The sequence below is a fragment of the Danio rerio genome, chromosome 4 (assembly GCF_052040795.2).
Source record: "Danio rerio strain M-AB ecotype USA chromosome 4, GRCz13ab, whole genome shotgun sequence".
NCBI classification, from domain to species: domain Eukaryota; kingdom Metazoa; phylum Chordata; class Actinopteri; order Cypriniformes; family Danionidae; genus Danio; species Danio rerio.
In genome coordinates this window covers 25862501-25876006 of record NC_141024.2, presented here as the reverse complement: position 1 = coordinate 25876006, position 13506 = coordinate 25862501, and the positions used below count along the sequence as shown (strand labels likewise).

Sequence of the window (13506 nt, the reverse complement as noted above, 5' to 3'; positions counted from 1 at the left end):
GCTAATATACCAGTAGCCTAAGTGTTGTCAAGCATATTCAGAACACAAATCATTGTACTTATGACTAATGTTTATTTTTTTCTAAACCACCTTATGTTTTGTAAAATATCTTGGATGCAGAAACCAAAACATGGTTTATTTGACCCATTGGCTTGTTAAAATGCTTTAATTTTTAATTATAAGAATACATTTATTATATAAAAATACAAGCTATAACAACAAATTAAAGAAAGTCTGACCTACATGGGATTATATGTAATGTAATTGAAAGATAATTACGAGTTTTGAAAATAATAGCTTTTTGTCCTGGTATGTGCCTTAACATCAGCACATGATGTGTGTTAGGGGGACAAAGGGCTGCAATAGATTTCGGCAGCAGGAGGTGACGTCAGCAAGAAGCTTTCCCTCTTGTTGACTCGATAACAAGACATAAAGAAGGAAAGAAAAAAAATGACCTGAGAGAAATGCACTTTCTTTTGCCACATCGCTCTACTTTAACGCGACTACAACACTTCGACCGGTTTATTTGCGACATCGGTTCATCATTCGCCTGCTAAATTGCTTGTCCGCAGAGTTAAGTTATATGGAAAAGCGACTTAACGTTACGCCGAATTCCGAGGATATCTGTTACAGGAAGGATTTTATGACTTGTTTTTTTGGGCTTTAGGCATAAACATGTTTGTTTTTGTGAAAGACAGCATTAATATGACTGATTTGGTGAGCCCGGAGTATCAGGGCTGCGTGGACGGAGCTCTGATGGACGGATTCAGTGTTTTTATACAGGCTCTGTTGGCGGTTCTGGCTTTCAGCACTTTAATGTGTAAGTTTCTTTAACCTTTTAAACAGAAACCTGAAATGAAACTATGTTTCTGTGTGGTAATGTGTTCTTATTGTTTCCTTTTAAGAATGACGCATCACGTGGTTTAAGGTTTGTTTGTTTACTTTACAGGCTATTGTACATCGATGTATAGGCTTCAGACAGACTGCTTAATATGATCTTTCAGCAGAAATTGGAATGTTACCTTATCCAAAACCACTGTATTAACACGATATAATATAATAATAATACAAATAATATATTGCTGCGTAAAACATATGTATGTAATAGTTGGCAGTTCATTCCGCTGTGGCGACCCCTGATCAATAAGGGATTAAGCCAAAGGATGATGAATTAATAAATGTATTTTAATGGAACCTTGTTTAAAATCACCAAAAAGAGATTTATTTTTAATTTTTAGAATTACATTTTTTGTTTATGTTAGCCTACCTGTGAAAAAAAAAATACTTTTCATTTTTGGGCAATTTAACTACAGTTACAGGCCTACTCGTCCAATATATTCTGCATAAAATCAAAAGTTCTTCATAAATCAATTCAGAGAAGCAGAGCTTTTGTACTCATTGATTTTAAATTTTTTGTTATACAAATATGTTTGCTAAATAACTCAAATAAAGAAGATTAGAGTTGTTAGATGATCACACATTCTTAAAAAACAATGAACTGAGTGGGGAATATAAATATTATGTTTAAGAAATCACGTCGTTATTACTTTGAAAATTTTTTTGTTTTGATATCATTTCTTAAGTCTTATTTTTGTAAGCTAAATAAGCCCTGTCAGATAAAAAAAAAATTTTTTTAATTTCATTTGTATTCTGCATGTTTTGAAATTAAATTAAGTTGTATTGAGTCAAGTAATTAAGTTACTTATTAAGTATAACTTATTATTTTAAGTTATTTTTTAGAGATAGTCAAATATAATAGGAAATATACTTTACATACAATTTTAATTATGTAATTAGTAATAAATCACTTTTCTGTAGTAACTTACCCAACACTAATGCTTATATATGGCCATGTATCAGATTTCAGCATGGGACCAATTAAAATCTTACTACATTTCACTACTAGTGCAATTTATTTTCATAAGGATACTATGGTTTTGTCAAAGGGTACCATGTTTTTTTTTTTACATTTATTGAAAATGTAGGATGCATTAAAAAAAAGGTTACTGTAAATTGTACTCTAAAAATGCTACATGCAAAAATCCATTTGATTTAATTTATAAAATGAGAATTGCAGATGTAGCCCATTTATTTTGTCAAAATATACAGTTGTAAAACTACAAAATGTTAACTATTTAAAATTAAGTTACACCGTAAATAAATATTCTGTTATTAATTCCATCTGACCTAATCACCAGAAATAAAAACCTTTAAAGCTTAGTGATTAAAGATTAAAGTTTTTCACTTTAGAATGATATTCTAAACAATTAGTTGTTCCTTCTGAAGAAGTTTTGATATTAATTAAATTACAAAAATACTAAAATAAATAAGTTCCAAAATTGCATCATTAAATTTTTGTTGTTCACTTTTGTAAACATATTGCTTTTGTATTATTTATTAAATATTATTATACAGTACATTTGTAAATCTATATTAACTGAATTGAACCAAGAGTTGAATCCCAAATTTAATGAGCAAAATAATAAACATGTTAAGTTAAAAAAAAAATTCAAATCCATGCTGAATCTGAGTCAGTATGACAAAAAAGCAGTTCTCGATTAGCCAACACCAAGTGCAAATTTCTATTTATATTATTTTATTAAATTCACTTGTTAGTTAATAGTAGCTACCAGAATTTTAATGTTTGCTCATTTGTTATTTAACAATGACAAAACTATTCCAAAGTATTAGAGACAACCCGGTTAATAATAATGGGGAATAAAATCTAAATATTTTAAAATATATACATTTACAGCAGACAATATATATATATATATATATATATATATATATATATATATATATATATATATATATATATATATATATATATATATATATATATATATATATATATATATTTATTATTATTATTTTTTTAGTTTATTTTAAGGTTTGAAATGTTTAATTCTAAATGCTAATGGTCTAATCTGATTCAATGATTTATGCTAAGATAACCCAGATCTGCTGAATGGATTAAACAATGATAAAACTCAACTGTTTAACTCTAGGGGAGTTGTAAAACGAGTTTGAAGTGTTTAATTCTCCAGCAAGTAACATGCTTGTGATTTTTAACTGCACTACGCGTCATTATTCAATGGCCTAAATGAACAAAGCCAAGTAATGTACAATCTTTAAGTTCATTAATATTTTATCATCAAATGAGAAACATGGCATTTAGACAGCATTCAATACATATACAATTGTCACCTGCTAACAAATCATAATTGTAGATGACAAATATGCACATTGTAAAAATTCAGGAATAGTGATAGTTTCTAAAAATGTATTTATTTATTTTTTTTACACGTCTTTTTACATCCATAATTTTGTATATTTCTGCAATCAATTGGACATTTAGTGAGTATATATGTAGGACATGGCTTGAGTTTATCAACTGGAAATTGATTGGATCACAATCAAAGCAAGAGTTTGCAAACACAGTGCCTATAGCGATCTGTTTGTTTCATGATGGATGAGCTATTTGGCAATAGTTAAAGGAATACTCGATTTTTTTAGTCCCTTAGAGTTAAACAGTTGTTTAACAATTTTTAAATCTGTTCAGCCAAACTCCTGGTCTGGCAGAAGCAATTTTATCTTAGCTTAGCGTGAATCATTAAGTCAGATTAGACCAACTTTAGACCAAGACAACTTTTCATCTTCCCTTGGTCTTTTTACACAATGTAGCTACATAATGGTTAAACTTTAAATGTGAAAATATTTTTTTGAAAAGTTTTGATTTTCATAATGCTAAGGATCTAATCTGATTCAATGGTTTATGCTAAGCTAAGCTTAAAGTCCTCCCGCCAGATCTGGAGATCAGCTAAATAGATTAAAAATGGTAAAACTCAACTTTTTAACTAAGCAGAGTTGTAAAATCGTCATCTGGAAATTATAAGGTTTTATCAGAGTTCTGAATGATTTTGAAATATTGAGCATCAAAGTTTTTGCATTCCGTATAGCAAACAGTATGTGTGTAACAACTTTAAAAAAAAAACCTTAAATAAATTAGTCAATAACTCAATTTTAAGAAAAATGTCAGATACAACCTTATAATTCTAAGGTGACGAAATGAGCCTATTTCCAAAAAAAGGTGGAGTGTTCTTTTAAAAGAACATTCTCTCATTATACATTGTGAAAATAAGAGAGTAACCAAGAAGTAAAACAAGAGAGTTAAGCTTTGTATATATAAAAACATAACACCCTAACAACCACCCCAGTACCTCAGCATCCACACTGAACTCCCACATAACACCCCAACCACCCCAGTACCTCAGCATCCACACTGACCTCCTAGTAACATCTTACACACAGAAAACTCTAGAAATTACATAGCTGCACTCTAGCAATCTCCAAACCACCAATCCAAATGCTCTATCAACCACACAGAACATTCTTGTAACACCCAGGAGATGACTTTAGTTACACCCAAGGGATGAATTTACATGTTGTAAATCCAGAAGCTCATATCTCTACACTGCAGCGGCTGTGATGTGTCATGCGGTAAACTAGATGTATGAATATTAAAATATATAAGTGATGCATTCTAAATAACAGTCACATTAAAAAACTCACTTGGGGTGTCAGCTGAAGTATTCAATCTTACGTAAGAAAGGGTTAAGAAAGTAGCATTTGACTCTTCCACAAACCAAAAAAATAAAAATAAATAAAATGTAAGATAGGAATCCTCAGATATGTGTTTTATGATAACAGCATTCACTCCTATAGTTCACGTGATGCTCTCAAGACTCTAAACTCAAGCTACATTTTTCATTTCCAGCTGGAGGGTTCAAGTCATGTGACCTGACTTTCCAATTTGACCCCTAAGGTCCAATTCAGACTTGTTTGTTTCCCAGTATTGAACTATGTCATGTGCTTATTCAGTATACAGTTTAGGGTTTGCATGGTTAATATTTGGTAATAATATTTTAATTCTTTGTTCAAGCCATTTTACATTCTTTTATATTGTGAATGTGGAAATTTCGAGGTCACTTGCATATTATTATTTATTATGAAGCACAGAATAAAAAAAACAGAGACATTTGAAGAACACTGAGAACATTTTCAGATCCTCAGTTATAGCTGTTAATCTGCATCTGGTGGTAATTTCCTGAATTATCTGACCACCCTATTTAACTGACAGAGCAACATTTCTGTTTTCACAGACTTTGTGAGATTGTGAACCATTCTATAGTGACTGAAAACCCCTCAGACAGCAGATTGAAAAACTAAGCAATGAGGCTTCTAGATACTAGTCTGTGATTTTTAGAAAATTGCATCTTTACATATTTGTTTAAATCCCTCACATCAGCTGATTATCCATGAAAGACAAATGTGTGAAAGGACAGGATAATCTGCAGAATCTCAGTTGTCAAACAGTTCAACACTGCAGCTGGAATTGATTCTCAGTTCAGCTCCGAACATTGTAATGATCTGTATCTCCACATACAGTGTTTTGACATTGAAGAGAATCTGGACTGAAAGCCCTGCATTGAACAAACCTTCATTGGTAGAAATAATCAAACAACACTTTAGTTTAGGTCACAATTAACTGTAGTAACAAACCATTAACTGACACTATTAGCTTAATAAACTACTAATTAGCTGTTTATTAATAGTTAATAAGGTAGAAGTTGGGTTTAGGTTTTGGGTAGGATTAGAGAGGCAGATTTTGGTCACTATTTTAACTTTTGCTGAGGAGCATATTTTGTCCAAAGTTAAGTTTAGTGATGAAAGCTTTAAGTTTGGTGAGAAACATTGTTTTCATCATAAATTTTAGAAAGTCTGAACCCAAAGTGTGTGCAGAAGTCATAAAAGGTGGAGGTAAAGTTTCATGGTTGGATGGTAAATGTAAACATTGGTCAGAAGCTCCTTTAGCAACATGTTGTTCCTTCTATTCTTCAATTGCCTAATCAGCCAGCTGTTTACATGCAGGACGATAATTGTAAAACAGAGTCCTGAAGCTTAAAACATTGATATAATGAAAGGGCAGCCCAGAGCCCTGACATAAACCCAAATGAAACTGAAATGAAAGAGACTGAAGAGCAGTCTAAGATTACAGGAGACCAATTTGTGAGAGACTAGTAATGTCTGTGAGAGATTAGTGATGTCCAACTGCCATGGACACCCTTACATCTGCATAGCAACATTTAAATGACACTTAAAATATCTTAGAAATAGTGGTGGTAAGATTTGCACCACTCACATTTTTATCATGCAAAGTGAACATGTAGCAATATTTCCCAAAAACAGTTTGTTTTTCTAGGCCATGTACCGAATAACCCAATACCACATGGTGAAAGACCTCTGGCCTTAGAGTTATACATTACCATGGAACTTTGCTGTTCCTGTTGATCATTAAACTTTTTGCTGTGTATGGAGGAAAGCTATCCAAATCTTTAGTTTCTTATCAGAAATCTGTTGTTGTTTTTGACGCAAAACATACTTTTTTTACTTGGGTTTCAGAAAATGCCAGTTTCAGGTTGACACATTTGTACTTTGTAAACCCTGTTGAGCCTCTGCGTATGCTTGTGTTTTTACTGTATGCACTTCCTTTTTGTTATTCTGGGCATTTCCTGGCTTCTATTTGGCAGCTTATCTTTGCTGAAATCATCACTGTTGGTTTCCTCAGACGTTCAATAATAATCCTGCTTCTGTATAGTTGTTGATTACACAATAACCGTTTGCGTTTTTGAAAAAGATTTGCTTCAATGTGTGGCAGTTACCTAGGTTAGCACTAAGTTTCAGTCTTCTCTGATTACTCTCTTTCTTTATGGAGCATTGATGTACATCAATGGTAACCTTGCATTTAAATTCCAATTTGTATTCATATATTTTTTGATTTGGCAAGCAACAGCATACGCCTTTAGAAAATCATTACACCCTGTGAAATTCTATACATTTACTCCAGGGGTGTGCAAATTCGGTCCTGAAGGGCCGGTCTCCTGCACTGTTTAGCTTCAACTCCAATCAAACTCACCTGCTTATAGATTTCTAGTGATCTTGAAGACACTGATTAGCTTGTTAAGTGTGTTTGATTAGTGTTGGAGCTAAACTGTGCAGGACACCGGCCCTCCAGGACCGAGTTTGCCCTCCCCTGGTTTACTCACATTACTCCCTGCTTTCAAAAGACCTGAGGCATAAAGTTGAAGAAAGGCACATGTTAAGAGAAGAGGCTACAAAAACATTTTAAAGACTGCGAAAGTTCTTTGGAATTTGATTTGATTTCTGGCTAAATGACAAATAAAGTCAATATTTCAAAGGGGTATGATGATTTTCTATAGGCACTGTATTTGTGTTTTAGTTGTTATTGTATTCATTTGTTTGTCATGTAGCATTTATATCAGGATTAAAGAGTAAATTCTGAATATAATATCATCATTTACCTACTTTATACTTGTTCCAACTCTGTGGAGGTTTCTTTATTTTGTTGAAAACTAAAGAATACTTTTTGAAGAATGCTGGTATCCCCTGACTTCTATAGTATTTTTCTTCCTACTATGAAAGCCAAAGGTTACAGATTTCCAGCAGCTTTCTTCAATATATTTCATTTAGTCTTTAACTATAAAGAAACTTGCAACATTTTTGAACCACTAGAGTCTGTGGACATTTTGGATGAGAACGAACCTCTATTTTTTGAACTATTTTATTATATTTAATGTTACTTTTTGATAAGTATGCTTTATGTTTTTGAAATAAATCAAATTTGATTTAAATTTTGATTTAATAATTTGTTAACTAATGTAATGTTTTCCAACTGTGTGTGTGTGTGTGTGGGTTGTTGTTGTTTTTTTGTTTGTTTGTTTTTTTGTTTGTTAGTTTGTTTGTTTGTTTGTTTGTTTGTTTGTTTGTTTGTTTTTACTCTCCATTGGCTCCAAACCGCTACATGTTTCTTAATCACATTTGGATATCATTCAAATTATTACTTGACATTATTAAAAAACAGTCCATCTTTAGACTTGAAGTAGCACTACTTTTTAGGTTTGGAGCCACATTTTCTTAAAGCAAACAACTTCTCATATTACTTGCATATTTATTTAGATTTGTTTATCTTTTTTTTTTAATTAATCAGTCGATTTACTTAGTAGTTTACTTATATATTTATTTAATTTTGCTAGCATATTACTAGTTTATTTTATTACATTATGAACATGTTTGGTTTGTTTAAAATGTTGTTAGCATGTGTTAACCCTTACAGCCAACATGATTTGTACTTGACATATTGCTAGCATTATTTATTTTCTAGCATGTTTCTAGAATGTTTTAGCAAGTTTAACATGTCTTAACACAGTGCTATATTTCTACCGTGTTTACGTTTTTGTTTAACTAAAATGTTTCAAACATAGCAAACATTGTAGTACCAATTAGGATGTTTTAGCTCATGATTGACTTGTTTTAACATTGCTAGCAACACTAAGCATGCTACTATTAGTGCAATACTTATACTTTGTTAGTCATAGACTTGCTATGACTTCATTGATAATGATTATGATATTGATAATGATTTCTGAAGCATCGTGTGACACTGACAACTGTAGTAATGATTCTAACAATTCAGCTTGGAATCATATGAATAAATAAAATTTTTAAATATTTTCAAATTGAAAACTCCTTTTAAACTGAATTAATATTTTTTACTTACTGTAGTATTTGTATATGTTTTATCAATTAAATATCTCGGTGACCTGAAGAAGACGTATTAGTAAAATTATGTCTTTATCTTTACAGTGAAGAGGTTTCGTGAACCTGTTGGAATAAGAAGACCTTGGAAGATCTGGTGATGATATTTAACATTTCTCAAACTTATGGTAAAATAATAATAAAAAAATAAATAAAACAGAGCTCTTATTCTGTCTTTTTGTCCTCCAGGTTCTTTGACACTTCTAAACAAGCGGTCGGGGCTCTTTTCATGCATTTTGCCAACATATTCCTTTCCACACTCACCAATGAAGATCCCTGCTCTCTGTGAGTGTGCTATCAAAATTAGAGAAGAATTTATAAACACTAATTGTTTTTTTAGACTTAATTCATCATCCAAAATGTAAAGGGAAGTTTGTTGTCATAATACCATGCTTGTAGAACAGCGTTGTACAATACAACGAAGCCACTACAACAGTAAAAACATTTTAATTTGAGCAGAACACAGTGGTCAGAAATAGTGAACAAAAATGATTGTAGCACAAAGAAAGATTACAGCTAAAAAAAACTTCCTTCGGCTGAAAGTGTCTCACTTCAGTTATTGTCTGGTTAACCTTCTGTCTCTTTAGAATGGTTTAATATCTTACAAACTTAGTGAAAACTTGAAAGGTAACCCTTAAATGGGCGCTCTATGAAAAAATGACCAATTGCTAGGCCCACGCGGAATCTGCGCATGCAGAATTCCGCAGATTTACCGCAAATCTTCGCAGATTTTTAGCCCATCATTAATTCTGTTTATTTACTTGAGTAAATCTAAGTTTATTCAGTTTTTAAGTTAATTATAGTAATATTATTGACTAATACGAAAATGTTCATCTGATTTATGTACAGTGCACTTTGTAAAGTAATATTTTCTATCTTTTAGTAGATATATTATATGAGAGACTTGCTTTGTTTACAAAAATAAAGTGGATCTAATTGGATTTGCATTTTAAACATTAAATAAAAGTTAAAAAGATATTATTTTTTTATTTCACATATTAATGTTTTATTTATGATACTCCCAAAATAATTCCGCAGAAATCCGCAGATTCAAAGGCACTTGAAAAATGTGGAAAAATATTCAAATAAGTCAATAAATAATTACTATTTATTAGAAAATAATAATTTTCCAAATTTTTTGAGTTCCTTGGACCTACTTTGCTGTTTAACAGATTTAAATGATTTCAAGTGAAATCTGAGTGCTCTCTAATCCTCTATAGATAGCAAGGTTCCCAAATCCCAACTCATTTAAAGTTTAGAAAAATTACACATAAATGTTCATCACATAAACACACCCTATGCTGCCTCTGAGGAGATGTAACAATGTTGTAATTTTTGTTTTACACACAAACAAAAGTATTCCTGTAGCTTGATAATATGGTATTTTTCTGAATGAGTCAGGACTATTGCTGTCTGTGGAGGACGAAAGAGCTCTCAGATGTCATCTATATCTTTTAGAGTGTATAGCTTTAACATGACATTACCTGTCTGTTTTCTGTTTGACAGATATTTGCTGAACTTCTTGTTGGATGCCACATTGGGAATGCTTGTGATCTGGGTGGGAGTGAAAGTTGTTTCCAAAATAGTGGAACATAAACAGATAACACTGCTAATGTTCGGAGAATATGGTGAGTAAAAGTGATAAACTCCATTGTTAATGATTGAATAGATAAAAAAAAAAGAAAAGAAAGGGGCTTAGGTAAAAGTTGAATGATTCTGTTATGTTGACCAGAAAAAAACAAGAACCAAAACAAAAGAAATCGATTTATCCGTTTATCACATTTCGCCACCAGAGGGCGCTGCTTAATAGATTTTGCAAATGTGCTTAGATGTAGTTTCCCCGTACTTTCTGAGGGATTCCCTTGGTAAAACACCATAGCAAAACAAAATTGCACACACATTTACACAAAGCAGATGGACAACGCCCACCGTTTCAGATTTTTTTGGCCAAGTAATTGTTCTTGACTACTTTTCTGCTTAGGTCAGTTTTTGAATCCTTGTTTTGACTGTATGACATGTTTAATATACCAGAAAAGTTTGGGAGCTGAACATTTAAAAACGTTCAAATAGAAAAATAAACAATTTGATGATATGCTAAAATATCAGCACATTTGCTATTTCCTCTTAGTAATCATTATTTAAATGATTTTAAAAATACGTCTTTGTACAGGGAGGAATAAGATTGCTAGGCTACATAAACTAATACATTTGTTTGTTAAATATCAGTAAATATTTAAATTAATAATTATCATAAAAATGGGTAAATAATGAATTGTTAGTTTGTTTATTTTATTTACTGACGTGTTATTACACCTTGTTTGTTTGTAAAATAATTATATTCACATAATAATAATTTGTAATTACATTTCTTAATTTGTTTATTTATGCAAGGTTTTTTGACATGTTTTGTGTTTTGTTTATTTAATGAAAGTTCTATTATTTTTTTTAAATAAATGTATTAATATATTGACATTTTAGTTATTTATAAAGGCATATTTACTAATTGACAAATTTCGTAGTTTATTTACATATATTATATATATATATATATATATATATATATATATATATATATATATATATATATATATATATATTGATGCTTTAAAATAAAGATAATGATCATATAAATAATGGTGATTATGGTCTAAAATCTCAAAGACATAACAGTTGTTATGTTTTACCTTGATGTAGTGCTCTTTTCTATTAATATTTGTTCATTAAATTTTGTTTGTATCTCTTTTTTTGTTAGTTGTTTATTTGTGTTTGTGGTACTGATCCATTTAGAACAGCACTGCAATATCAATAGTCTCGAATTTTTTGACACAAAATGTAAATAAATGGTTATTAATTCTATTCTAGGTGATCCTCCTCGAGTCTTGGCATGGGTGGCTCAGTGTTCAGTGTATTTACTCATCGTTGCTCTGGAGAAAAGTGTGGTCTCTCTGGTGCTGCTCATTCCTGGATGGACCAATGTAAGATAAACATTCACACACTCACACTTTCTGTTATTGTGACAGACTCACCACAACACTGGCCTAATTTTCTTTAACAATATTTAATAAAACTAGCTAAAGAAACACTGAACTACAGTCAGCAAGTATATCTGTACCCACTGTGAATGATATGTAACAGCTTGCTTGTGTTAAAAATATGTCAAGTGGTTGTACTTTTTCTAATTACACTACTACTAATAATACTAATTATAAAAATGATTACAATTTTCCTAAAAAATGTAATTACATTCCATCTTTTTATTATTAAATGAGCAAATTACATGCCTATAAACACAATACTATTTGAAATGCATTCTAGTATGGAAGATGGGATGGAAAGATGATGAAAAAGCATGATTTTCATAATAGAAATTTTTGATTTTAATTAATGTGCTCAATATTTATTTGTCTATTTAATGCAATTTTAGTCTTGTTTTATTTATAGCTTGAAAAAAAGCTATGCATGTACTGGTGTGTAACAGTGTATTTGTACTAAAATTGTAGTACCTGTCTTTTAGTTCGAAACAAATACAGTTATGTTTTTAATCACTGTACACATGAAACATGTTTTTTAGTTGCAGTAACTCTTCCCATACCTGTGGCTTAGGCAGAGATGGGTAACCTGAAAATAAAGTAGCAGAGCAATGTCTAGCCTGTAAGAATCTAAAAAATGGGATTCTGACAACTCCATTTCAGAGGAAAGTTGTGTATAGTTACAAAAAAGACCATTTCTATACAGGCCCAGAAATTTTTTTTAAACCTTGCATACCATTGCTTAAAAACAGGATCCGTAAGGAATAGGGAAAACATGATTTCCCAGTAGGGACATTAATGTTGAAGCAGAGGTAAAATTAAATTGTCTTCTGAATTGGCACCAGATCCGAACTGAAGCAACAACTACTGGATTATGTGTTCGGGAAGAGGAGGAGACATTGAAAGATAGGGGAAAAGTACAGGAAGCCAACAGTGAAGTAGATGCACATGAGTCGGCTTTCAATCTGCACCAAGTGCAGTTGGTGAACTAGACCAGAATGTTTATTTATGAATATTTACTGACCAGTAATAAAACATAAAATTTGGTATATGAAACATGTTTTTTATTAAAACATTTACGTTTATATTGATACTAATAAATGTATATTTATTTTTATGGCTTGATGCTCATTTTTACTTTCCAATATTAATGTTTCAGTCTCTGCTTGATTTTTTTTTTGTATCAAGCGTCACTTGATTTTAGCACATCTAATCTTAAAAAATGGCATCATTGAAATAATGGTGTCATTTGTTACTTTGGGCTAGCATTTACTCAAATTTGAGTTATTTTATCCAGTCTAAATGAAAATATGTCCCTCAGTCTACATTTTTGCAAAACATAAAATTTAGATTAGATTAGATTCAACTTTATTTTTATTACACATGTACAAGTACAATGCAACGAAATGCAGTTTAGGTCTAACCAGCAGTGCAATAGCAGCAAGTGTAGGATACAGGTATAAGTTATAAAGTGCAGTTATAAAAAAAACTATGCTGATATTTACAGATGGATGTACTATGAACATTATATACAGGTTGTATTGGCTATGAACAGAGATTAACAATAAATTAATATATGTACAGGTTGCTGGTAATAATCAGTAGTGTGCAGATAAATAAACATGATTAAAAATGTAAATGTGCAATGGGGGTGTACATATATACAGATGTTCATGTGCAGTGGGTATGTACAGTTCAAATAAGTAAATCAATGCAATGAGATGCAGTGCAAAATACGTTGCTTCAGGTCCATTTTGTTGCATGTTTCAAACGACAAATCCACTAGAGGGCGCTGTGT

At 31.2% G+C, this 13506-nt stretch overlaps 1 protein-coding gene across 10 annotated transcripts in view; it reads left to right on the top strand.

Annotated features, from left to right (window-relative positions):
- tmem110l (transmembrane protein 110, like) overlaps positions 1-13506 on the top strand; it is a 211658-nt gene that overhangs the window by 191528 nt on the left and 6624 nt on the right. For 7 of the 10 annotated variants that reach the window (XM_087246218.2, XM_087246221.2, XM_087246220.2 and 4 more), the window contains 4 exons: positions 8728-8776; positions 8869-8964; positions 10186-10307; positions 11542-11654. In XM_087246218.2, coding sequence (XP_087102344.1) covers positions 8909-8964; positions 10186-10307; positions 11542-11654 — 291 coding nt within the window. In that variant the 5' untranslated portion in view covers positions 8728-8776; positions 8869-8908. 10 annotated transcript variants of the gene reach the window in all.